This window comes from Schistocerca serialis, chromosome 3 (assembly GCF_023864345.2).
Source record: "Schistocerca serialis cubense isolate TAMUIC-IGC-003099 chromosome 3, iqSchSeri2.2, whole genome shotgun sequence".
Lineage (NCBI taxonomy): Eukaryota > Metazoa > Arthropoda > Insecta > Orthoptera > Acrididae > Schistocerca > Schistocerca serialis.
Window position 1 is genome coordinate 420,772,431 of NC_064640.1, and position 26,607 is coordinate 420,799,037.

Sequence of the window (26,607 nt, forward strand, 5' to 3'; positions counted from 1 at the left end):
TGATAAGGTATTGGATGTCCATGCCTCATCACTGGAGACTTGCCTGCTCTATGAAGTAAGATAGGGGGTTGCAGCTTATCTGATGAAAGATTACAATGCTGATGCTGCAACAAGTGTTTGAAGCACTCCAATCAGCACACATTGTTGAACATGAGGCTCTGTAGCAGATGACCCCCATGTTGACCCAACCACATGGTCAACTATGAATGCAGTGGGCACAGGATCATTGAAACTGGATTGTGGACCAATGGACACACGTCACCTGGTCAGATGAATCATGTTTCTTGTTACACAAGGTCGATGGTCTTGTCTGGATATGTCGTCATTCAGGCAAACAACTGCTCAAAACATGCACCTCACTACAGATACAAGCCGGCGATGGCAGAATTACGTAGTGGGGGATGCTCACTTGCGCTTCCACGCGACTTGTGGTAGTAATCAAAGGAACCAAAACAATTGTGGATTCCGTTATTACTGTGGACCTTTTGCATCACTTCATTCTTCATGTCTTCCTGATGGCAATGGCATCTTCCAACAGGATAAATTGTCCCTGTTGCGAGACCAGAATCATGGTTCAGTGGTTTGAGGAATATGATATTAAACTTACGTTAAGGTCTTGGCCACCAAATTCAATTGATGTGAACCTGATGAAACATCTGGGATGCTACTTGGCACGAAATCCGCATCCACAAACCACCAACCAATAATTTACAGGAAATGAATGACCTACAAATAGAAAACTGGTGCCACATACCTCTGGAAACCTACCTAAGGTACATCAAACCCATGCCCTGTAGAATCGCTGCTCTATTGTGTTCCTCAAATTGACAAACATGCTATTAATCCGGTGGTCATAATGTTTTGTCTCATTGTTGTATGCACCAACTACATAAAACATTCAAATTTTATGAGTCAATGACAGTGTTTACTTTTTATCTGGTCAATCTGAATACCCAGTTGGATTGAATAACTAGATTTTTAGTTGAACTCTTGAATGTTGTTACACTTACGAACTACTCTCACACTCTTGACAATAAGCTTGAATATTTCTCATTTTAATGTAAATCACATTCTCACAAATACTTCCTGAACAGCATGTCACAGCACATGAAGATTGTCACAAGAGACATCGTGTGAACTGTCAAACAGTAGCACATCTTGGCAAGTGCACAAAATGTGCGAGAGCCAATGGATCACATTTTCCAGCAGAGTGCAGTCTTGATGGGTGATGGTATTTTCACGTGGAAAGTATTTATTAAGCATGAAATGGGATGTAAATCTATCAGTAAGTGTCCAATATAAGAATAAAATTTGTGGATATGCTTGCATATTGTGCATCTTTCTCCCTGCCAGTAGCGCTCTGATGAAAATCTGTACATTTGACAAAACAATTCATCAACACAGTGTTCTAGAACTACATCAGGATGGTTTAATGAAATATCAGAAGAGCACTTGTCTGTCCCAAAGGAACCTGACTTCAGTCGTATCGGACATACATGAACCACATGTGCCATGAAATATCAGTTACAATGCATTTTTTAACCCACGCACAGCTGAAAACTGTGGTAATTTTGTGAGAAGTATACGATAAGAACTAACACTATCTGGTCAAAAGTATCCTGATACTTATTAGTGGAAATTAATATGGGGTGTGTCTGTACTTTAACTAAATGATGGCTCAACTCTGCTAGGAACACTTCCAATGATACATCGGAATGTCCGTGGAGGAATGGCAATCCATTCTTCCTCAAGGGCCAAACCCAGTGAAGATAATGATAATGGACACTGTTGTCTGGAGCAAAGTTGATGTTCTAACTCATTCCAAAGATGTTCCACTACATTCAAGTTGGGACCATGGGCAGTCCATTTCAGTAAAGCTACTGTCCACACACCATTGTGTCACAGATACTGCTTTACGACAGGATGCATTGTCATGTTGATACAAGCAATCATTGTCTCCAAACTATTCCCCCACTGTACGCAGTACACAATACTGTAAAATGTGTTCATATCCTTCTGCATTTAGCTTTTTCTTCAGTGGAATACAGGGGCTACACCCTAATTACAAAAAACAGATCCATACGGTAACACGACCTCCTCCATACTTCACTGTTGGCACTATACATGATTGTAGGTAATGCTCTCCATGCACTTGTTAAACCCAAATTCTTCCATTGGAGTACCACATGATATGGTGTGATTGAACACCCCTAATCACACACTTATAGTCATCTTTTGTCCAGTGGCATTGCTCTTTACACGTGGAGCTGCTTGACCACTGTACCCCAGTATTTTTAACTTCCTAGATGCAGTCACTGTGCTAGCTGAACTGCTGTCAGCAGTTTGAAATTCATGAGTGATTGCTTCTCCTCATTTTTTAAGATTTTTTTTTTACAGCCCTCCACAATGTTTGACAGTCCCTGTCCATCAGTATCTGACACCTGCCTAGTCTTGATTTAGCTGTGGTTCTTCCTTCGCATTTCCACTTCATAATCACGTCATCAATAGTCTTCTTGGACAGCCGTACAATGGTTGAAATGTTCCTGATGGATCTGTTGCTCAGGTGACATCCAAAGATTAGTCCACATTTGAAGTCAGTGCGCTCTCCTGACCGATCCATTCTGACAACACAATATCCCCCACACATCCTTTTATAGTAGCGGGTCCATCTTTCTTGCATCTAGTGGTCAATCCCTCATTACACAGAGGTGACCGGATACTTTTTACGAGATACTGTATGTTGCCCGGGCTCTTCCCAGAATGTACTCTCTCTGAATTTCAATAATAAACCCCCCCGAGATTAACAATGACACTCTTGCAGCAACTGCCACTGGAGTTTGTAGAGTATCCCCATAATGCTCTCATGCTGACTAAATGATTCCATGATGAAACACATCATTGGATGTTCTCTGTCTCCTTTAATAATCCAATCTAGTAAAGGTCTCAGACTGATGAGCAACACTCAAGAATCAGTTGAACCAGTGTTTTGTAAACTACTACTTTCATGGATGAAATACATTTCCTTATGACTGTTCCCATGGCATCTCCTTTCCTACAATTATTTTTAAGCAGTCATTTTAATTTAAGTTGCACTGGATAGTTACTTCTAGGTATTTAATGGCAGTTATTGTTCCTAGTGATTTGTTGCCAAAAGCATAAGTTTACAGCAGTGGATTTCTTTGCCTATTTATGTGTAATATGATACTTTTTTCACTCAGGCTCAACTGCCACTTCCTGCAACAATAGTCAACCCTCTGCAGGTCTTCCTGCAATTTGCTACAATCTTCTGGTATTGCTAACATTTTATAGACAATTGTATCATATGTGAACAGCTTCATGGAGCTTACAATGATATCCACAAGATCACTTATATACAGGGTGGAGAAAAATTGTGTCACGAAATTTTAACCCTGGATTGCTGATGCCAGTAGGAACAAAAATTACTAATGTTGTGTAGGTCGACAATGCACCATTTTTAAACTATGGAAACTTGGAGCCACACACTCCGATTGGCTGTGGATTGCCCTGTTGCCATTCATCGGTTGACACAGGCAGCGTTATGATTGTCGGTTCGCACATACAAACATCCCTCGCCCCATCACTGCCCAAACGTGATACACACACGTGTCGAATAGGTCTTGCTATTTGTCTCCACCTCACATCACAGGCATTCTCACGTAATCTACACTTTGGAGCTCGAGCACACACACACACACACACACACACACACACACACACACACACACACACACACACACCACCTGTGATTTTGTCATACAGTAAGCATGGCGACACAGTATTCTTTTGATGAACAATGAGATATGGTTTTTGTTTATGGACTAGCCAACGGTAATGCGCATGAAGCTCGACGGTTGTATGAGGAACAGTATTCACCAAGACGCCACCCACACCCGCAAATGTTTACAGCAATTCACCAGCAACTTGGCAAGACAGGATCGTTAGCGGGATATCATGGTGATGCTGGAAGATCTCGAACATGACTGGATGCTGCATTTTAAGAGACTTTTCTCTAGCACACGACATGGAGGTCACTCATCGGTTAGTCTGGGAGGTTTTGAGGGATGACGGCCAGCATCAATTTTGTTTCTACCCTGTCCGAGACCTAAATCCTGTGGTGGAATATGAACACAGGCTAGGGTTTTGCTGGTGGTTTATGTGATGTGTTGCACAAGATCCTAACTTCCCCACCATTGTGTTGTTTATTGATGAGTGCACCTTTCATCGGGATGGCCTTTATAACACTCGAAATGTTCATTACTGGGCAAGAGGAAATCCTCACGTCATGTGCATCCATGGACACCAGGAACAATTTTCGCTCAACATTTCGGCAGGCATTGTGGATGGCCACCTGATTGGGTTGGTCCATATATCTCCTAGGCTTACCGGGGCAAATTACCTTCACTTTTTGTAAGAAACTCAACCTGGCCTGCTGGAAGATGTTCCCCTGGACATACGGCTACACATGCGATTGCAACATCATGGGGTGCCCCCACATAACAGTCATGCTTTGCGCGGATATTTAAATGAACCCTTTGATAGCCAGATAACTGGGAGAGGTGCTTGTAGGACATGGCCCCTGCGATCACCAGGCCTCACGCCATCAGACTTTTTCCTGTGGGGATTCTCTAAGGCTCTAGTTCAACCACCCGGACGTGAACCACCTAGAAATGATGAGGAATTAATGAATTGCATTCAACAATGGCGCTAATCCCATCAGGAGAATGCCAGGAACCTTTGAAAGAATTTGGCAAAACACCGTTCGACAATACCAAGCTTGTGTGGCGTCACAGGGTCGCCAGTTCAAGCACCTGCTTTAAGTAAACAATGTCCTCGCAACAAGAAAGGGCCTTTACAGGGCCAAAACACTTTGTGAAATACTTTCTGTTGATGGGTTTGTTCCCGGTATGCTTTATCATGAAATTAAAATGGATGTGTCGGGACCCAGGCAGATTCGCCTCCAGGCCCCCAGAGTGGAAGGCTGGCTAGCTACCACCAAGCGTGCAGGCCGCCTTGGATACATCGTGATCTCTGGCAGATAAACATTCGCGTGGCGCCAGGTTCCCGTAGTATAAAAATTGTGCGTTGTTGACCTACACAACATTAGTAATTTTGGTTCCTACTGGCATCAGGTATCCTGGGCTAAAATTTCATGACACCATTTTTCTCCACCCTGTATGCTGTAAACACTAATGGACCTATCATGCATCCTTGGAGCACTCCTGACATTACCTCCACATCTGTCGATTCTGTTCCGTTGAGAGTGACATGTTGAGTTCTACCAGCAAGGAGGTCTTGAATCCAGTCACATGTCTGGTTAGATACTTGGGAAGCCTGCATTTTGTTCACTGAATGACACAGGACCATTGTATCAATGTAGCCCTGAAGACACATGGCATCAACTTGGCTGCTAATGTTTATGGCACTGTGGCTCTCATGGGTGAACAGTGCGAAATGAGTTTTAAAGATCTCTGTTCGCAGAATTCATGTTGATTTTTACAGAGGAGATTTTTATTCTCCAAAAATGTTATAATATGTCAGCATAATTCTACAACAGACTGACATCAACAATATAGGTGCATCTGTGCTATGATCCTCCCTGAACATGGGAATGACCAGTGCTTTTTTCCAGTGCCTAGGAGACCTCTGTCGCTCCAGTGACCTACAATGAACTACTACTAGAAGGGGAGCAAGTCCTTTCACATAATTGCTGTAGAATCTTACAGGTATCTCATCAGGTCTAGATGTCATTCCACTCTTAAGTGATTGTGGTTGCTTTTCTAATCCGCAATCACTTGCCTCATTATCTCCCATTTTGGCATTCATGCAACAACTGAAACAAGAAACTGTATTATGATCTTCTGTGGAAGACTGAATCCAGATTTTGTCTTTCTCTCTGTCGTCTTCCATTTTGTTGCCTGCATGGTCACTGAGTGACTGAATAGATTTTGATCTGCTTACTGTCTTTACATAACACCTAAACTTCTTTGGCTTTTTAGCCAGACTGGTTGGAAAATTTTTACTTTCAAATTCACTGAACACTTCTCTCACTGCTCTCCTTGCAGTTATTTTCACTTTGTTTAGCTTTTGTTTGTCAGGTCGGCTTCAATTTCATTTAAAACACGGTGGGTTTTTCCCTATCACTTAAAACCTTGCTCTGCACATAATTGTCTAAGGAGTAGTGAATAATGCTTCTGAATTCTATCAATTTGTGCTTGACATCTTTGTCCTCAAAATGGAACAACTGATGTTGACTACTTAGATACTCAACAAATTCTATCCTGTCATTCTCCCCACACTAAGATATATTCTTAATGTTCTTAATATTCCTTGTAACATCCATAGACACTGATGCTATCACAGCCTTATGATCACTGATGCCCTCCTCTATGTTAACTGCTTTGAAATGTTCTAGTCTGTCTATCCCTAGGAGATCTGTGATGTTACCCTCACAAGTTGGTTCTGTATCTGCTAGAAGCAATTTTTGAACAACACATTCAGAATAATGTCAGACAAATATCTGTCTCTGGGACCAATTTTGATCTCACCATTCCCCCATTCTATAGCAGGCAAACTGAACATAATCTCCTATTACAATAACATTTTCAGAAAATATACTTACAAAATTCTGCAAGTTTTCTCTGAAGTAGTCTGCCACTACAGCTCTTGACACACGTGGTCTATAAAAGCATGCGATTAGCACGTTTGATCCACCTTTGATGCTTAACTTCACCTGCGTATTATCGATCCTCGTGATATATATTCCAATCTGGCTTTTGGGTTTTGTTGCTACGCACTTGCAGTTTTCACTCACTTTCTGTTCCTAATACTATTTGGGCATTATTACCTTTAATAAGAGAAGAAATGAAATGTTTGGGACCTTACTACTTGCACTGTGTGTGAATTGTTAGCTGGATTTGCTATTTCAGTAAATACCTACAGAAAGCAAGAGCACTCTCAGGACCCAGGATGAGACCTCCCAGTAATCATACTGAGTAAACACTAGCCTCCTTTCCCAACCTCACTGCTATTTCCCTGATGGGCTCTTAACAACCTAACACACAAACCATTCCATGCTGCTTCAAGACGTGTTATCAACAATGAGTAGCAACTTGTACCTCCTGATAAGACAAAAGGGAACAGCTGTGTGGCCAGTTTCCACTTTTGCTCTCCTCCCAAATATATGAGAAGCTAACACAGTCTGCCACTCACCCTGAAATGAAGGCAGACAGGTTGGATGTTACGTACTGTAAGGTGTAGTGACAATGGAGTTTCCAGGGGATTCTGATGGTATTGAAGGTGTCAACTTTTGCCACTGGTACCCCAATGTCATTGCAGGTTAAAGCAGTAACCTAAAGCCTGTCAACAATTGCTGGAATAGAATCTAACCGTTTCCAGACAGACAGTACAGTTCTACCCATTTTGTGCTGCTTAAAAACTGTATAAAATTACAAAAAAAGAAATATACAAAAAAAGCAGTTGAGACTAACTGAGAAAGAACAGACCCCAGAAAGAGAGAAAATTACTCACCAGTGGCACTACTACTAAAGTTATGATGCACACGGAGTATAAACAAGAGAAATAGAAACTATCACTAAACTCTGCTCTACAAAGTTCTCACTGTACACTAAGATTAAAATAAATAACACTACTGAAAACAGATATATGAACAGTTACCTTTCACTAGGAAGGCAGCTCATGCAAAAGCTAATGCACAGATAAAAAAAGTGCAAGCACTGAGGTAATGTAATTAAACACAAGTCATCCCAGATATGCATACAGATATTAGAACTTCTTGACAGAAGCTCACATGAAAAATAATAAGAAAAGCTGTGTGGACAGAAAGACACTGATTTTGCTGGCAGTTTTAATTTAGTTTTCCTTTCATCCGTTTCAATTCATTTTCAGTGATTTACTTATAAATCTATACACAAGGACAAGTGTATGTCACTTTCGAAACTGCTCATAAATTTTGCACAGAAAATTACATATATGTTGTGTCTGTACATTTTAATTTCCCCAGTTTCATCACTACAGTCCTTGTTTGGCACTTAATGCACTGTGTAATAATATACTGTGTGTCCTCTACTGAAACAAAGTTTCTACGAAGTTAGCAACTATCATTATCTCAAATGCATGATGACTTTCCTCTTATGTCTACACTGAAGCCACCTGAGCATCTCTGTCATTCTCTTACAATAAATAAGCTTGTTGCAAATTATGTGAAAGAATTTTGAATGTTCCCAATCTATTCATTTATGACAGAAAGAAAAATAATGCTGATAACAGATGTTACAAGGGATCTGTAAATTACTTTTTGTACAGGCTAGCCCTCCTCAGAAACCCCGCTAAACTATAGATCTTGCTCTCTACCCAATTCATGAAATTCATGTCTCATTTCAATTCAAAACAGCTCATCAATTTTTGAATGTTGTTGTCATCTTCAGTTTGAAGACTGGTTCAGCAGCTGTCCACACAACTCTGTCCTGTGCAAACTACTTTATATCCTAATAACTGCTGCAAACCTACATCCTTCTAAATCTGCTTACTGTATTCCTCTCTTGGTCTTCTCCTACAATTTTTAATCCCCCCCCCACTTTCCTCCAATACTAAACTGGTGATCCCTTGTTGTCTTATAACGTGTCCTATCAAGCAATCGCTTTGAATGATATGCCTGACTTCAGCGACTACAATTTCTTAAAACTTCCCCCTTTCTTGGTGTCTCAAATGTGATGTGCATACTCAAGGCACCTAGAAGGGCATTAATATGATACGACTGTCAGGAAGCTGATCTGAGGATGCGGACTCAAATGAGCACACACATTTCTACTTTACATACTTTGAACTACAAATATTGCAACACAAAATGTAAAAGCTTGGGAGTGTTAAGATAAAATATGCAAAGCTACTGCACTCCACACACGAGCCAACCTCGCTTGCCGAACGGGGACCCCCGAGGGGGGACGGGAGGTGGCACCCGGGCTCCTGCCACACCGCTACCGCTGCCACTGCCACTAGTGCTAGATGTGACGGTGCTAATGGCTACAGCAGGGGGCTGGCCGCTCTTCCCGAAGCTCGGTGGCCGATCCTTCAGCACTGCGGGATATGAGGGCGGAGTGGATGAGGGAGGGGAGCTTACGGCTACAGCACTTGTGGATGTAGGAGCGACTGTTCCAGGTGGGCTTCCTGTGGTTCCGGCACAATCAGAAGAGAAAGCAAGAGATGAAGAAAGAGTGTCAACATGCTGTACATATACACAATGCTGCACATAAAAAAGTTGCTGAAACTATTAAACAACTAAAGATTGACATATACAGGAATGGTGTACCACTTGAAAACAGTCCATTCTCAAACAAGTTTCTTGTAACTAAAACTTACAGAGGTACAAGCAACAACAGGAAGAAAAGAAAGCACGTATACGACTAACTTAAAACAGACGTCCATCAAAATACACATAAACACCAGAGCAACTTACAATTACACAAGTAAAAACAACTTTCACTTATTTTCAAGTCTGCAAATAAATAATTTGTAGATAGAAGATAAAAGGAATTTACAAGAAGAGAAATTAGTGTAAGCAGTACAGAGAAAGCACATGACAGTCATTACTGAAGTAACAGTATATTGAGTGGTTAGCAGATATGATGCTGTGTAAGTTACTGTAAACCACATACTTTCATATTTTTGAAATTAACCTACTACCTTATTAAACACTGGATATTAAATAGCCCACGAAGTACTCTTAGTAAAGCAGGAGCATTGAACACTGCACACAGAATTGCTGCTATTCCCTTCACAGATGAAAATACGCTTTGATGGAGAAATATAAATAGTAGAAAGAAGGAAGGAAGGTTGTGTGTGTGTGTGTGTGTGTGTGTGTGTGAGAGAGAGAGAGAGAGAGAGAGAGAGAGAGAGAGAGAGAGAGAGAGAGAGAGAGAGAAGAGAGAGAGGGGCGGGGGTGGAGGGGGAACAATGGCAGGGGGGTTAGGTAGGGGGTATGGAGGGGGAACAGTAGCAGAGGGGTTAGGTGGAGGGGATGGAGGGGAGGGACAGGCAGGGAGAGAGGAAATGAAGAGAGGGAGAAGAAGGAAGGGAGTGTGGAGAAGAGGGACGGGGAGAGGAGAGAGAGGTGGAGGGGGGAGAGGAGAGGAGAGACGAGAGAGAGGTGGAGGTGGAGGGGAAAGAGGAGAGGAGAGACGAGAGGGAGGTGGAGGGGGAAGAGGATAGGAGAGATGAGAGGGAGGTGGAGGGGGAAGAGGAGAGGAGAGACGAGAGGGAGGTGGAGGTGGAGGGGGAAGAGGAGGGTGACAGGAGGGGGTGGGGCGAGGATGACGGGAGGGGGTGAGGCGAGGGTGATGGGAGGGGGTGAGGCGAGGATGACAGGAGGGGTTGAGGCGAGGATGACAGGAGGGGTTGAGGCGAGGATGACAGGAGGGGTTGAGGCGAGGGTGAGGCAAGGAATACAGGAGGGGACAATGTGAGGGTGAGGCGAGGAATACAGGAGTGGGCGAGGTGAGGTGGAGGGGTACAGGAAGGGTGGGAGGGAGGGAGAACGGGAGGGAGAGGGGTAGACAAAGGGGGGGGGGTAGACAAAGGCGGGGGTAGACAAAGGCGGGGGTAGACAAAGGCGGGGGTAGACAAAGGCGGGGGTAGACAAAGGCGGGGGTAGACAAAGGCGGGGGTAGACAAAGGCGGGGGTAGACAAAGGGGGGGTAGACAAAGGGGGGGTAGACAAAGGCGGGGGTAGACAAAGGAGGGGAAATTAGTACAAATTAAATGAGGAAGTTGCTAGATGTGAGGCTTGAGGTTCTTAGCAATGAACAAAATGTAAAATATGCAAAACATATATATCAACTGTCTAGATAGTAGTCAGCATGCAATAATGATAACAGCTGTCAAGACAGTTTCCCAGTGAATTATTAACCAGCAAAGTGAAAGGAAGACCCAGCCAGGGCGGCAGAACCACCATGTTGCAGCCGGGAAACAGATGGGGGGAGGAAGTAATAGCATACACTCCAGTCTTCTCACAGGTGGAACTCTACCATGCCAATCATCTATATGCCTATGCTCTGAATTCTTTCTTGGACACTGTCACTGCAATAACATTTATTTACAGTGTAATAAGTATGGATCCACGGTTCGTCTCAGTAAAGCATTGGGCACTTTAATTCTGATCCTTGTTGTTGTTGTTGTTGTTGTGGTCTTCAGTCCTGAGACTGGTTTGATGCAGCTCTCCATGCTACTCTATCCTGTGCAAGCTTTTTCATCTCCCAGTACCTATTGCAACCTACATCCTTCTGAATCTGCTTAGTGTATTCATCTCTTGGTCTCCCTCTACGATTTTTACCCTCCACGCTGCCCTCCAATACTAAATTGGTGATCCGTTGATGCCTCAGAACATGTCCTACCAACCGATCCCTTCTTCTGGTCAAGTTGTGCCACAAACTTCTCTTCTCCCCAATCCTATTCTGATCCTTATTGTGAAAAAACTAACGCATATTTTTTGAAAACATCTGATTTCATTCAATCCTGCTGACATGTTTATTCGGCATCATATTAAATGAAATACTATAGCTTGAACAATATTCTTTGCTAGCCTTGTTCTGTAAGATCAAAGCTGTGAAGTTTTCACAAAGATAGTATTATGTTGTATTTTTCACTATATTGCAGAAATTGGTGCCTAACAACACATTTATCCATACTGTCAATCACATATTTACTGTGTGCACTTTGTTCTTCCTTTCGGGCATATACTCAAATCCCACTTCACTCAGCCTTATGTCTCCTCTGTCATAATTTGCTCATCCTCAACTTCATTTTTTTCATGTTCCACCACCTTTTCTGTCAACACTGTCATCAATTTAACTTTTTGTGATTGTACTGCCAGGTAACAATGAGCACCATTTTGACCTGGGACAGGGTGTACTACTCGTGACATGTTAGTTCCTGCTATCATTGGGTCAACAGTTCACTTTGCTGAATAATTTTAAGCTTTTATTAAGTGAAACATATACATAAGATGGATATATCAACAAAAAATTTACTCTACATTGAAAAATCTTTTACTGTGCTGACAAAGAATATAATTAAAAAAACATAAAGCCTCATTTTATACACTCATCATCATGATTGTTGCAGCACTGTGGAACAACCCGAGGAATAGAGTGAAACTTAAGGAAAATGCAAAGCAGGGAATAACATGCAAGTGGTTAGTAATGCAGAACAAATACACATGCTGGAGGATCCACACCATCCTCTTAATGGTCAAATGAGGCATATAAATTGAGGAACATGGAGGGGTGAGACAAACAGTATATTACCATCTTAGAGTTGCCTAGCTTCAGACACAGAAGTCAAGATGCCTTTCCAATGTCTCTAAGTTTCACTCACATTCATTTAGACCTTTTCTAAGCACTTTTTATGTGCACAATAGTTTCGAATTTACAAACATGATAGGTAAATGTGACATGACCAAATTAACTTTCCCATCACAGAAATCAGCAGCAGAAATCATTCCATTGAAGGTTTATTAGAGAGGGAGCAGACCTTCCACAAAAGGTCCAAAACAAGTGAAAACATAAAAAAATCTACAACAGAATTATGCCTTTTTTAGCATGATACTGAAAAAACGTTAAGTATGGTAATATGGTACAATAATAGATATATTTCAGATTTTGCAAAGTGTGGCTGTACTAAACAGCAGCTACAGTGCCAGTAAAGTTTTGGGGATTAAATTTGCACCTTACTTCAGCACATTCCAGGCACCGCTTAGAACGTGCAAGCCTTATATGGACCACATACTACTATTTCTCTGGCCCAATCATGCATTATGCATGAAGCTGACTGTATATACTACGTGAGTCAGGACCCGTGCTTCAGAAGTCCTGTCTTGGACATATCATGAATAGAAAGATACATTACGCTTGTTTAGACTGAACTTATAATTGGGAAGGGGGCGGGGGTAAAGCAGGTGTCCACCCATAAACTTTCAGAGAAGTAGTCCAGTAAACAGGGTCTTTAAAAGTGCATACCTTACAAGATACGAGCATTTGTTCATCTTAGCTACTGTAAAATGCATCTCTTCTACTGAACAACTGCCCGTAGCTTTTAAGGTACAAAGTTTAGAGTCCATGTTTAATGGACTCTTTTTTTTCCCAAAATATGGAAAGCAAATAGCATTCGGTAGCAAAGATGAACAAGTGCTCACAGCTCTTAAGAGGTGCATTTTAGAGACTATATTTACCAGACTTGTTTCCTTGTTTTAGTCCTTACCATCACATCTGAACGTTTTTTGGTGGCATTCTGGTTCACCCTGTATATATAGTTAGCGTTCCCTTTTGTCAGGCAACACATGTTCGCTGTAATGTCATTTAATGTGTCATACCACAAGAAAGACAATACAAGTCTTAGGAAAGACAATGATATATCAAATAATTATGTAATCATTCTTTGCCTATCCTCATTTACAACTGACAGAGGATGTTTGAAGTGTTTACATGGAACCTGAATAGTTTCATTCTACCAGTTTAATTGTAATTCCCTTTTAAAAAAAATTACATTTGTGTTGACTTTGCTCAAAGAAAGCAAATATGCACACAGGCAGTTCCCTTTTAGTGTTAACTGGGGTACATCAGGACCCTTCACATGCCTTCTTATATTACTATTCTCCATGGACAGTTCAAATCAACAGAATGTAGTGATGGTCCCATGATGTTAACAACACATGTATGTTCAAAGCGCAAGGACTATTTTCTGTTAACAGCTGAAGCAAAAAGTTCACAAGCAATCCTCATTAAGCTGCTTTTAAATATGGTGACATCGTGAATTAATAGGTGTGGCGTGTCGTGAGAGAGAGAGAGAGAGAGAGAGAGAGAGAGAGAGAGAGAGTGTCAAAGAGAGTGGTATTTTCTGTGAAACACTACCAAAACAGTGAGTAGGCTATGACTGTTAATTACTCTGGTTTCTTGATTGTTGTTGCCTTTTGTCACATATTTACATTAACTTAAGCTGTTTAATTTGTAATATGTCGACATGACTTCCAAATACAAAACCCTTACTTAACTGCTGAATTTCAGGGTCAGTCAGGATTTCAATTTTGGATCCATCTCTTTGAACTCCCCAGAAATTTCCTTCACAAACCAAAACTAATCTCTGTTATGGTGTACAAAGAGCTAAAAGTACACAAATGGTTTTCATCGGAGATCAAAATCGTTTTACCACACAATAAACTACCAAATTTAGACCCTCTCCATCTTTTTCACTAGCTTTTCTAATTCCTCATGAGAAACCGGACAGGATACCTAGATGGCTGCAACTCCATCCATCAGATACAGTTCTCAAGCATTACATAGGTCCACTGGTCATCCACTTTCCAGGAGAATTGGTAATTATCTGGCACAAAGTAGTGAAAGACATGAACACGGTGGGGAGGGGGGGATAATTAAACTGTCACGTTTAATTGCTTCTGCAAAACATTTGTGAGAGTGACAGCATATGCCACCAAGTTGTCAGGTGGGTGAGTGATATCCTTGGTGAACATTACTTGCATTATTTTAATTGATTTTTGAAATGTTTCTTAGTATTTGTACCACGAATCTCTGATGCCATTGTTAGGGTCTGTTGCATGATTTCTTTCAACAAAATTCCTTTCTGGTTTTACAACACCACAGCAATCATTGTTTGATTTTTCTGGTCTTCTTGTACGAATGAGTGCATGTCCACTCCCTTCCCAGTTTATTTTGCAGTAATAAACTGAACAAATTATCTATCTGAAGTCACAATTACACTGAACATTTTTATCACCACTTCCCCACAACAGGAATAAAGTGAATCTGAAGGTAAGTACACTCTTTGAGTTCTCTGGATTTTGGGCATTCGCTTTGGAATACATTATACATTGAACTAAATGGGAAAAAGCCTCTGTGACACTGTGATACACAGCAATCCTAAAACATAATGCAAATTCCCAATTAACATTTCAAATTCTGAATGAAATGATGAAATTCTCACAACATGCCATATTTATGTCTGTTGGGGTAGGTGTGTTTAAGGGACTAAACAGTGATGTCATCGGTCCCTCCTTCCCAATATAGTCCATGTGGAGTTAATGATTCCAGACAGAAATTTAATATAATTGTGATAGTATGCAGCAGTGGCAAAAGTAGGGCAATAATATCAATAACTGTGCACAGCTGAACAGCATAACCTACCCTAGTAATCATACTGTGGAAAGGCAACCAATAATTTGAATTACAATTCGAATTGGAATTCGAACCATGAATCATCATCTTCACACCTCAGAGTTTAAGGCTAGGTTAAAGGCTTATTGGAATATTTCTGTGGTTTGAGTAGTATTCACTCTTGATGTTGAAGCACTGAAAGCAATGCTGATGTCACAGATGAAAAATAATTTAAAGAGAGTTTAAGTACACTGCTCAGCAAAACTTAACGATGAGCAATATAAAATAACATAACACATTAACTACTCAGTGGAAATGAATTAGAGTGCAGAAGTATGTTGCAAAAGGTCTCCCAGTCATGAACAGAAAGTTGGACATCACATCGCATGAGGCCAACATGACTGTAGTGCTATACAGGGCTGGGCTGGGCCCGTAACACAAAGAAGTTGAAGGAATGGAAGAGGACAGACTGTGTGCGTGTGTGTGTGTGTGTGTGTGTGTCAATCAGCAAGCAGTTACAATGCACTGTGGTGGTGGTCTTCAATCAAAAGGGCCTGGAGACTACGTATGGATGATTTCACATGAGAAAGGATCATCGTCAAACTGGAAGGGGGACAAAGTGTGATGAGTGTAGCCCAGGAGTTTGGTATTGCTCACAGCTTTGTTTCATGTGCATTCCAAACCATAAGCACTGCTGCCCAAAGGAGGAGGGAGTGGTTGGTCAAAGCCAATTACAGTAGCAGATGAATGCTACACTGTGCAACAGGTAAGAAAGGACACATATTGAAAAGCGGGTGAAATTGCAGCCACATTTAACAGGACTGAAAGGCATGCAATCTCATACTCCACAGTGGCAAGGTGACTGCATGATAATGGTTTCATTACCCGATGACCAGTATATTGTGTTTTTGAGATGGCACCAAGAGCATCGGGACTAGACCAAAAAAGAATGGGATTATGCACTCTTCTTGAATGAGAGCAGATTCAGTCTAAGTAATGATTTTGGACTTATCCTAATATGACAAGAGGTGGGAACACGTAATGCACCCCTGAACATTGTTGAACATCGTCATTTTGGTGGTCAAGGTATCATGGTGGGGGAAGGAGTAATGTTGCATGTTCATACTGATCTCAAAATCTTTGAACACATTACACTCACCAGTCAATGTTATTGTGACAATGTACTCCTTCGCAATCGGAGAATGGACTGGACTGGCCCATCTGTTCCTCTTGACTTAAATTCCATACAGCACATGTGGAATGCATTGAGGAGACATACTGAAATACATCCACATGCACCACTGACGATCCAGCAGTTGTCAAAAACACTGGTGGAGGAATGTAATGCCCTACCAAAAGAACTCCTTACCAACCTCGATACCACCATGGAAGCATATTGCAGAGAATGAACAACCACCTGTGGCTATCACACAGCCTATTAAGAACCATGTCCTGTCTTTTTTAATGTCCAGGGGAACAACATAAATCATGGTGACCTCAGTGTAATTATTATCTTCAAATAAAAGTTTAATTTCTGTTTGTCTCACTGCGTATTTCTTTCAGTGACCTGCACTATACTGTAGCAGTTCTTCCTGTGTACGGTCCAAGTTTCATCGAGCTATGTCACTTCTCAGTGATACATCATGCAAAAGTTACTTTCCTTCATCAGTTTTGCACACCAGTGAATATGGGTCATGCCAGTATGCAGGTCAGAGGTTATACATTGGCTCCTCCAGAGTTCAGCTGCAAAATGTGACACCCCACCTACATTTGATTCCCTGTCCACCTGATGTAGGACTAAAACAGTAATGTAATGTATAATGCCTTCTAATGGGGAGATTCACAACAGTAAAAGTGAGAAGGCTAAAAATGTAATTAACATTAGTGGGCTCAACAATAGTAACATAAGGTGACGGAGATAATCAGGTCAGTTGGAGGGTTGGTGCTGTCAAGTGTCTCACAGGGCTCAGCATGCAGAAAGGGTGAGGATGGGCAGTCCCCTGTCCTCCGTATAGTCAATGGATGGCAGATTGAAACAGAATCCATGCTCTCAGAGAAAGCATGAAAACCTATTCAGCTGTTATCAACTAGTATAAGGAATAAGGATTCCTTGTGGTCTTTCTTTCATAGGACTGCTTTATTAAGGGGCATTCCTAAATGTGCAGAAGAAGGATGATCAATATGGCTAGCAACCTCCACGATCAACATGTGGCAAGAGACACCCCAATCACCCCTGCTCTAACCTAAAAGCACTTTAAAGAATTATATCAGAGAGTAAAAACCACTTGTAGAGAGGTAACAAAGAACTTGTTCAACTGTCCTTATGTTGCACACCATTATTAGAGGCGAATAATCTGGAAGAATGGTGTGGTGAGTCAGAAAGTGGGGGCATTCCACCTGGATGTGAGTTAGTGTCTGTAAGGCTTCAAAATCACAACATAGTTGCGGTTCATTACAAAAGAGGAAACCACAGTTAATCTGGAATGATCAACGCAAAAGCAACACAGAATGGTGGATTCCCTCTGGGAGGAACAAAGGAGGAATGCCTTGACAGTGCAGAGCTTATTAGAGGGGGCAGTAGCCCACCAGATGATGTTTCACTGCTGAGTGAGTAGAGGTCGTATTTGCACACACAAACCTGTAGCTGGGATCGATAAGTGAACGTTGGAAGGGTACTCGCTTCTCTAGCCAAATTGTAAGCCAGTTCATTCCCTGTGATACCCACATGACTTGGAACTTAGTGGAAGATAACTAAGCAAGAAGTATGACTAAGGTCAGAGAGAAGATCATGAAGAGCACATTTCACAGGGCGACAAAAGTAACATATGTCAATAGCCTACAGACTTTTCATTGAGTCACTACAAATTAAAATGCTGTGCTCTGTTAATGACTATCAGCTCTGCCGTAAAAGTATTTCATATTTCCAGCAACAAATTTTGTCCCTGACTGATGGGAGATGTAAAAACTTGTCCCATTCTATGGTTGTTTTTCAGCTTGCAGTGTAACTGATGGTAGCACCCTTATACTCCTGAAGAACTGAGAGGAATGAATGCTGAAAGGTCACGGAGGCAACTGAAACTTTAGATCCTTGAAATATGTGAGCGGGGTACTAAACAAGAAGAAGTGCACGGGACTACACGTGGAGTACGTTTTGAGTGATGTAAGTGTCAGTCTTGGAAGAGGGTCTCAAGATGCGTAACAACTAATAATGCCACTTGAGGATGAGTGTCAGGGAGTAGACACCATTTGCATCAAAAAATAATTGTATGACTCCTTGGAGCTAGCATTCAGCCAAGGTTATATAATAGGAGCAATACCAAATGAGAAAGTTGTCGACATACAGTGTGGGGGTAGCCACTGGCCAAACGAAGATAACTAGGCCATGTTGATGAGGATGAGTGTAACACCAACCCTGAGGGAAACCATGCTCTTGAGCCCATAGGGAGGTGAGCAACATACAATCTCTAACCCAGAATAATCAATGGAATAAAAACTGACAAATGAAATTCAGTAGGGAGTCTCAAACAGTCACAGAGGGTAAGTAAAATGTGATGTCGTTAAGCAATGCTGTATGCCTTATGGAGATCAAAAAAGACTGCAATGTGATGATGATGTTTAGAAAAAGCCTGTCATATTGCTGCTTCCATCCTAACCACATGGTCAGATGTGGATCATCCATCTCAAAAACCGCACTGATCAGGAGACAAAATTCCCCGATTTGACAACCCAGCATAATCATCATACTACCATTCTTTCAAACAGTTTACAGACCACAAGGCTAATCAGCCTGTATCTGTCAACAGACATTGGGTTTTACCCTAGTTTAAGGACTGGGGTGGTGACACATTCTCTTCATTGTAGATGAAAATGTACATTGCTGTGTAAGAAATGTAGATAAGATATCAAAATACAGTTGAAATGCTGAGTAGATGGAGCCTGTGAGTCGCACTCATATGACGATCATTTGATTATGAATCTAATCAGGGCCTGGGGCCTTATCATGAGGCAAGTCAAGAGCCTGAAGCAGTTCCCGGTGAATGAAAGGTTTATTATAGTTCAGGGTTACTGGAGGGGTTTGAAGATAGGCATTATTTTGGGAGAATTCATTGAAAATCAGCTAGTGGTTGGTAATGTTTTACCATACCACAGAAATCTAACTGCTGATAACAAAATTCAGCTGCCATCTGTTAAAAATGTAGCCATCACAATGATAAATTTAAGGACAAAACAGTAAAAATGAAGAGTAAGAAAGAGTGGTTATCTTATAAATGATTCAAAGACAGAATATCTCTACATTTGGATGAACCAACCCAATCAGACAGGCCCTATATAAAGAAATATAGCTGGAAGCAGATTCCCTGAAGGGATCAAACACTATACAGACCGGCAGCAGGACCCCCCACCTTGTCACATGAAAGTCAATGAAAGTATCCAAGACGCAAATAAGTTTTACTAGAGTGTGCTCACGTGAAATAGTCATTACATAAAGTTCAAATTCCAGATGTAGATTTATGAGAAGCAAATATCTCGTGAAGCTTGGTCATATCATTCAAAACAATGCTCAATGATGGTATGTAAAACTGATTGATTTTGTTCCTAGTGAAAGAAGGCAACTGAGCAAGACAGGAAAAAGATAGAGGCTCTAGCTTCACAAGGATCTGTTCCAGATTGGCACACAGAAAAATATGATGCAGAAAATAGGGATAAAACACAATGGAGGCAGAACCTTGTATTTCCACTCAGTCTCCTGTATTTGATCACAAAACAATAACAACAGAACAGGCAGGTGTGTGTGTGTGTGTGTGTGTGTGTGTGTGTGTGTGTGTGTGTCAAATGAGCATGCAAAATCCATCACAGGATGATTTAAAATAGCTTTGGTTGATAATTTGGTTCATTTTGCTATTCATGTGAGTGTGGTTGCAACTGAGTAGCATTCTACTACCCATTGCAATAGTCCGTGAGCAACAAGTAGTGATCCTCTCTGGTTGTAGTTGCTTGTTGTCAACACTGCCCTTATCATCTAGAAATACTCCCTTTAGTTTGAAAGTTAAGATCACAATTATGCACTGCATTTCATGAACTCCAATGTCACTTTCCACCTCATGATGTGACTGATCATGTTCTAAAAACTAATGACTCACCACACAGCATATTCTGTTAAGTCATGAAGTTGGGGAACTTCACCACTTTATTCAAAATTAAGTGAACACTTTCATCAACCACTAACAACTCTGGTCTACAAATACTTGAAATATATCTCACTTATAAGTAATGTTTATAACTGACAAGTCTAAGTAAGAAGATAACCTTCATTCTCCCTCTTTTATAATGCTGAACTGCTCAGGCAAACCATTCTTCTCAGTACTTACCAGGTTATCCCCTTAGCATTTTGACTGATATATACTATTGGAATCACCACTGATTCCTTCAGCCTCTTCCTCCCAAAACAACTATCCTTGAATGTGTCAGAAATGTACAATACTGTGTGTGTGTGTGTGTGTGTGTGTGTGTGTGTGTGTGTGTGTGTGTGTGTGTGAAAATAATGGAAGGCCTATTAACCCTTCGACCGCTACAGATGTGTTCCCTTCATTCCTCGCTGAGCACAGCTTTGTTGCTGCTATACTCCTAGCCCAATGCTACTACCTGTGTTGAGAGACAGTGTCCCGACCACTATGAAATACTTACCACCTGAATTTAACACAACTATTATGTGAAAAGGTTCGATTTTTGCACACCTTACAGTCCGATATCTTTACTGAATAAAGGATCTAATTTCTTTTCATTATTTGCCCTAGTTACTCTGCTGGATCAAATTAAGTAAAATATCCATGAAATTTTGAAGAGTTCACAGAGGCAAAAACACACTGCGTAGCCTTTGTTTACAATTGATTTTAGCTTGTACATTGCTGTGTAAGAAATGTAGATAAGATATCAAAATTTTATTTAAAACTGAGAGCACAACAATATCTCATTTCATTCTCAAGATACTGGTTTTTATAGCTGGCAGACACCTGCGCATGGTGTGCCCAATTCCACTCTTGCACATAGGGAATCATATCATCATAAAAATCAACATATTTCATAAACTGTTCAAAGTAGCAAAATGAGGTTTTCTGCACATGATGACACACAATGAGGCATGTATGTTGTATGATAAATATTCAAAACTTTTTGATTCACCAAGATAGGCAAGTAACTTGTTTGCAGTACTGAGAGGGTCAGCAGAATGGGATGCATACACACATTGATAGCACTTAAGGAAAACCCAGAGGCCACATTCGAACATGCCCTCTGCACCTGGGGAGTGGCATAGCACGATGAGTTAAACTGTCCACAGCAAAGGGTTAATATAACAATATACGCAAGTTACCAAACTCATTGGTTAAATTTGCAAGTACAGCGAAAATACGCCGCATAACCAATCCTGCAATAGATAATTAGCAAATGTTTTGTTAGAGTACTGAAACAGAACTGCATATTACAACCCAATGCTTTTAAAAATTACAGTGTTAATATAATCAGGTTCAATGTTATCCTCCTGCTTTCACAGATGCCGGGCTAACAAGTGTTCCATTGTATACAGAGCATTCAACAGAAGTATGACAGTGTATCAGAAATCATATTCACAATCCTAATGGTCATCATCAGTGTGGACATTTCTGTGCCCTACTTAGCACGGCACTCTTGTAAAGAATTCAAACACCTACTAAAAGAATCAACTTTGCATTTCAGTTTTTATTTAAGAAAATTTTACGGAAATTGTAGCAAACTATAATCATACTATGCAATCAAGAAGCTGATGCATGTTTTTAATTATCTAAATACTGAATCTCAAATGACTTAGACAATCTAAAATTTGTTCAAAATGTTCCTTTTGAAACTGTTCACATGCCATTAATGCCTAGAATAGGCTGTTCCATCTCAAATGCCCATGTGCGCGCAGCCAGGCATTCGCAGGTTGCAGTGGACAGTGCGAACAGTCAGCAGCCGAGCTGTAATGTGCACTCTGTACAGCCCCGGCCTTGTCGGCAGTGATATCCATGTGGTTCGCATATGTGCAGAACTTGCAATAGAGAGCTATCTGGCAGGTAGCCTATATTAGTTGCAACTGCAGGTGAGTGGGCTGATGGGTGCTCCCATGTGCCTAGGCCCCATGGGGCAGTATTGGAACAGCCTAATCTAGAATAACTTATAAAACTGTTTCACAATTCTTGCAAGTATTTTTATAAAATCTCTCATTTTTAGAAGTTTTTAATTACATGAGAAGTATTTAAAGGAACTTAGGAATCAAAAATGAAGCTCACATAAAAATGTTCATAAATTTAAAAAATCTCTTTCTGGCGATTGATGTGGAAGAAATAAAATATCCTATGTTTCTAATAAACCAAATGCAGTGAGCTCCTGTCTGAAATACATCACAGTACGAGCAAATCACTGAAACAAAATAGTTTGATTCATTTAATGAAGAGTTGCACATTTCTACTTATATTTATTACCCTATTTCTTACAACATATGCAACAGAAACAAGTATGTTGTTTCTTCGTATACGAATAAAGATAACTCGCTTCAGGTTAATGCACACAATCCTCACCTGATATTTTTTATTTTTATTTCTATGTCAGAATTTCTTCAATCAATGAGAAATAGGACAAGTGCTTGCCACTCAAATATGAGAAAAAGAAGACAGGCACCTGACAAAAAAAACTTGCAAAGCTGGAAAATTTAAGATTTTGTAAACATACACTGCAAAAACACATGGAAGTACCAAAAAAAAATAGGAAGCGAACTTTCAAAATTTAGTTACAGAAATATTTATAAACAGGGAACCCACATCATGAACTCTTAAAAAATCTCCCAGGTATAACTACCTCATAATTCCTTTTATCTGAGTTTTTAATTAAAGAATGAAATTAAAAAGATAATTTTGACAATATTCAAACTTAGGATGATATGTTTAATATTTTAGCAAAATGCGTTGCGTCAGACATTCAGTTACTTATTGCCAGAAAACAATATACTTACCACTGGATTCTCCGTGTTCATCCTGAGAACGTAATGGTCGAGAGATACTCTTGCGTTTAGAAGGAGAATGTTTCAGTGCTGAAAGAGTGTAAGACATGCATAAATACATAACATTTTTGCCAAAACTTTTGATATCTGGTGGTGTGACAAAAATTTAATTTAAGATGCAGTGGTGTAAATACTTCATAGTACTTTGGAAAGAACAATTTATGTCCCACACAGATTTTAAAGAGGGTGCACACATAAGAATGAAATATTTGCTATATATACTTTCTGATTTGTGCCACAATGTGTATTAACAATCCCTTTTCTTTTGGGAACTGATCTGAAAGCAAATGAAATTAGACTTCTAAATCCCTTGATGTTCCACCCTATGTGAATGTTCACATACAAAGAAAATAAAACCCCATTTAATGAAGATAAACCAAATTTGTACCTATTAGATGGCAAAAAGAGTTACACTTTTCTCAGTTCTCATATGAAGGATGTAGACTAACACATGAGAAAATCTGAGCTATTTAACCCCTAAGATTATAATCCTGAGGTGCAATGAAGAAATACCATGACATTTGAGTGACTAACAGTGACAGACACATGGCAGCAATTTGTTATAATTTCACATTATCCAATACTTTTGTGTTAGATTTGACTCTACACTCAATTAGTGGACAACAGGTCCACAAGTATTACATTTACTATTAATGTATTTTGGGCCTCAAGAGAGCAAGGCATGTGGTATCTACAATATTCCTTGATTTTCTTGAAAAGGCATTTGACTTCACTGAAAGTTTCTTCCCAGGCATCTGAAGCAAAGTCATATGTTTCACAGCATGTGGCCATGTCAGTTCTCTCACACCATCTAATTACATATTTTCCTCAGGTTCAGATAAAGAAGGAATATAAGACCATTTGACAAATGCAATGATTTTCTATTCTGTGAACACCACCCCCCCCCCCCCCACACACACACACTTTTTTTAACTTGCCTCCTGCAGGAAAAGCCCGATATAATTAAGCTGCAAGGTACACACATTTCAGTCTCAGCATCTGTACACATCGTCCCCTTTCACCAAAAGGGAAATGCACAAGACATTTTGTTCACAAACAGACTTCATCTTCAGCTCTACAGAACAATATGGTAAGATAACCCTGCGGTTGAACTATGGAACACAACAGGTATTACAATTCTAGGATTTGCAGTTTGAGCCTCAGGTATTACTTTTTTCTTTTTTTATAAAACAGTTATTTTCATTCTATTGCAAAGATATTGTTCCCCAGTTTTATATAAATATAACTGTATCCGAGATTGCAATCAAATCCGTACGGTTATTGGTAATGCACAATCATTTTAATGATAACTGCTTCTTGTAGACTTTTTCTGTATCTGTTGTTATTATCAACAGTACAAAAATTAAAAAGAAGAATATCAAAGTCATCAATCTTCATCACTCAATGTCATCACCGATACGTAACATTTCTGCTGACAATGACAAGTATTTGCACTATGATACAGGAAGTACTGTGTTTCCCTACAAAGCAATTTACTATGAAATTATAGTTCCATACAGATCATCAACAACAAACTTCAGGGATAGTGAATTTCTTTTGTGGTTTTCTAATAGCACAGCTACTGCACACGTTCCTAACAGCAACTGCAATGTAAAAAAAGTATATTAGAGATGAAAACAAAGAGAATGAGGGTACACAGTATTCCAAGCTATTGGAAAATGGTGAAAGCTGTTTCCAATTTCAAGAAGGTCATCAGATAGATGTGCAGAACTACAGGCTATATATTTTTGACAACCTGGTTTAGAATTATGTAATACATTTTATGCTTATGTATTATGATCTTTGTGGAGACTGAAAATCTCCTTTGTAGAGACCAATAAGACTTCCATGAACAGTGGGCTTGTGAAATTGAAGTCACATCATGCAAGAGATCCAGGTAGCAGAAAATGACAATAGCCATGGTGTGGTTTTCAACGTCTGGAAGATGTCTGATCTGTTCCTTTCTATAGTTTACTGAAGAAAATCTACAGCTAAAGAAAACTTCACCAGTTTTGTGACTGATTTGAGAACATCCTCACAGATAGAACTCAGATTATCATTTTTTAATGCAGAGAATTCATCAAATACGTAAGTAATTTTGGGCGTACCCAAAGGCAGTTTTACAGCATCATTACACCAGAATCTTCACTAGGCTGAATGCACAAGATAAGGCTTTGTACAGGGAAGTTGCAATGACAGAATATTTTAGTGTAATACAGGAGAATCTGTACCAATCAACCTTTGGTACAAGGAGTGGCAGTTGACTCAGAACATAGATGAATGTAGCATATTGCACACAGATGTTAGAAAGACCCGTCAATGTTCCATTACACAATTAGGGGATCAATCACTAAAAAAGGTAAAAATGTAAAAATCTATAAGTGTGCATCGTGAGTGACATACCCTTCAAGTCCACCTAAGCACCAGCCTTACGAAAAGCACTGAGATTCGTTGAAAGAATACTACAGAAATGTAATTTACATAACAGAAGGGTGACAAAATTCTCGTTTCACTAATTTTCCAGTACTACTAGTCAGACAAGGGCACTTACTAGGTAGGATTAATAGAGGAGACAGAGAAGATCCAAAAGAGAACAGCACTTCCTCTTTTTTGACAACAAGAGTATTTCTGTCCACATAAATCTCACAAAACTGCTACAATAGTCAAATCTAAGTAGTTTGAACTCATATGGAGACTGACTGACAGTTGTTCTTTCTGTGTAACGCATCTAGTTTTCCCTGCCAATCTGACATACACTAATTTTAAAGCAGTTTTGGTTGAGGCCTTAGAAGCAAAAAACTGCTTCATGACCACATAAAAATTGTTGAAGAACATCAAGGAAAATATAATCCTCTCTTTTGTGACGTTAACATTTTTCCTTTTCAGACTTATTGTGATACAGTTTCAGCACTTTGGCGTGTAAGCAGGTAAGTGCGCTATTTCAAAACACGGTTCCCATTTGCTATACATCTAATGATTGAACAATTTCACAAATTGGACAAATCACTTTGTTTACACATACAATATGGAATGAAATACATACAGATACTCAACCTTTCTCCCCCTTTATTTACCTGCTTCACCTGCACAAATCATACCCAGGTGTGTATCCAAACACTGTGACTCATTATATTCTCCTGTTCTTTTGAGTTTCCTTTGGACACTGAGAAAGAACTGCATTCATGGCATACAGGATGTTGAAAACAGATTAATCGTTTATGAAATGTGTCCACCAAAGTGAACCTCACAACAACTGTCTTCAATCCTCCCCAAGAATCTTGAGCTTCTGTGATGGCTTCTTACACTGTGACAACTATTTTGTTCATTTCAAAACTGCTC

At 40.1% G+C, this 26,607-nt stretch overlaps 1 protein-coding gene across 9 annotated transcripts in view; it reads right to left on the reverse strand.

The window, feature by feature from the left end:
* LOC126470298 (phosphatidylinositol 4-phosphate 5-kinase type-1 alpha) overlaps positions 1 to 26,607 on the reverse strand; it is a 311,070-nt gene that overhangs the window by 176,046 nt on the left and 108,417 nt on the right. For 7 of the 9 annotated variants that reach the window (XM_050098063.1, XM_050098062.1, XM_050098064.1 and 4 more), the window contains 2 exons: positions 23,221 to 23,298; positions 8,950 to 9,204 (listed from right to left, as the gene is read on the reverse strand). In XM_050098063.1, the coding sequence (XP_049954020.1) occupies positions 8,950 to 9,204; positions 23,221 to 23,298 (333 nt within the window). The remainder of the gene's footprint in view (positions 1 to 8,949; positions 9,205 to 23,220; positions 23,299 to 26,607) is intronic. The other 2 variants (XM_050098065.1, XM_050098067.1) reach the window with 1 other exon arrangement.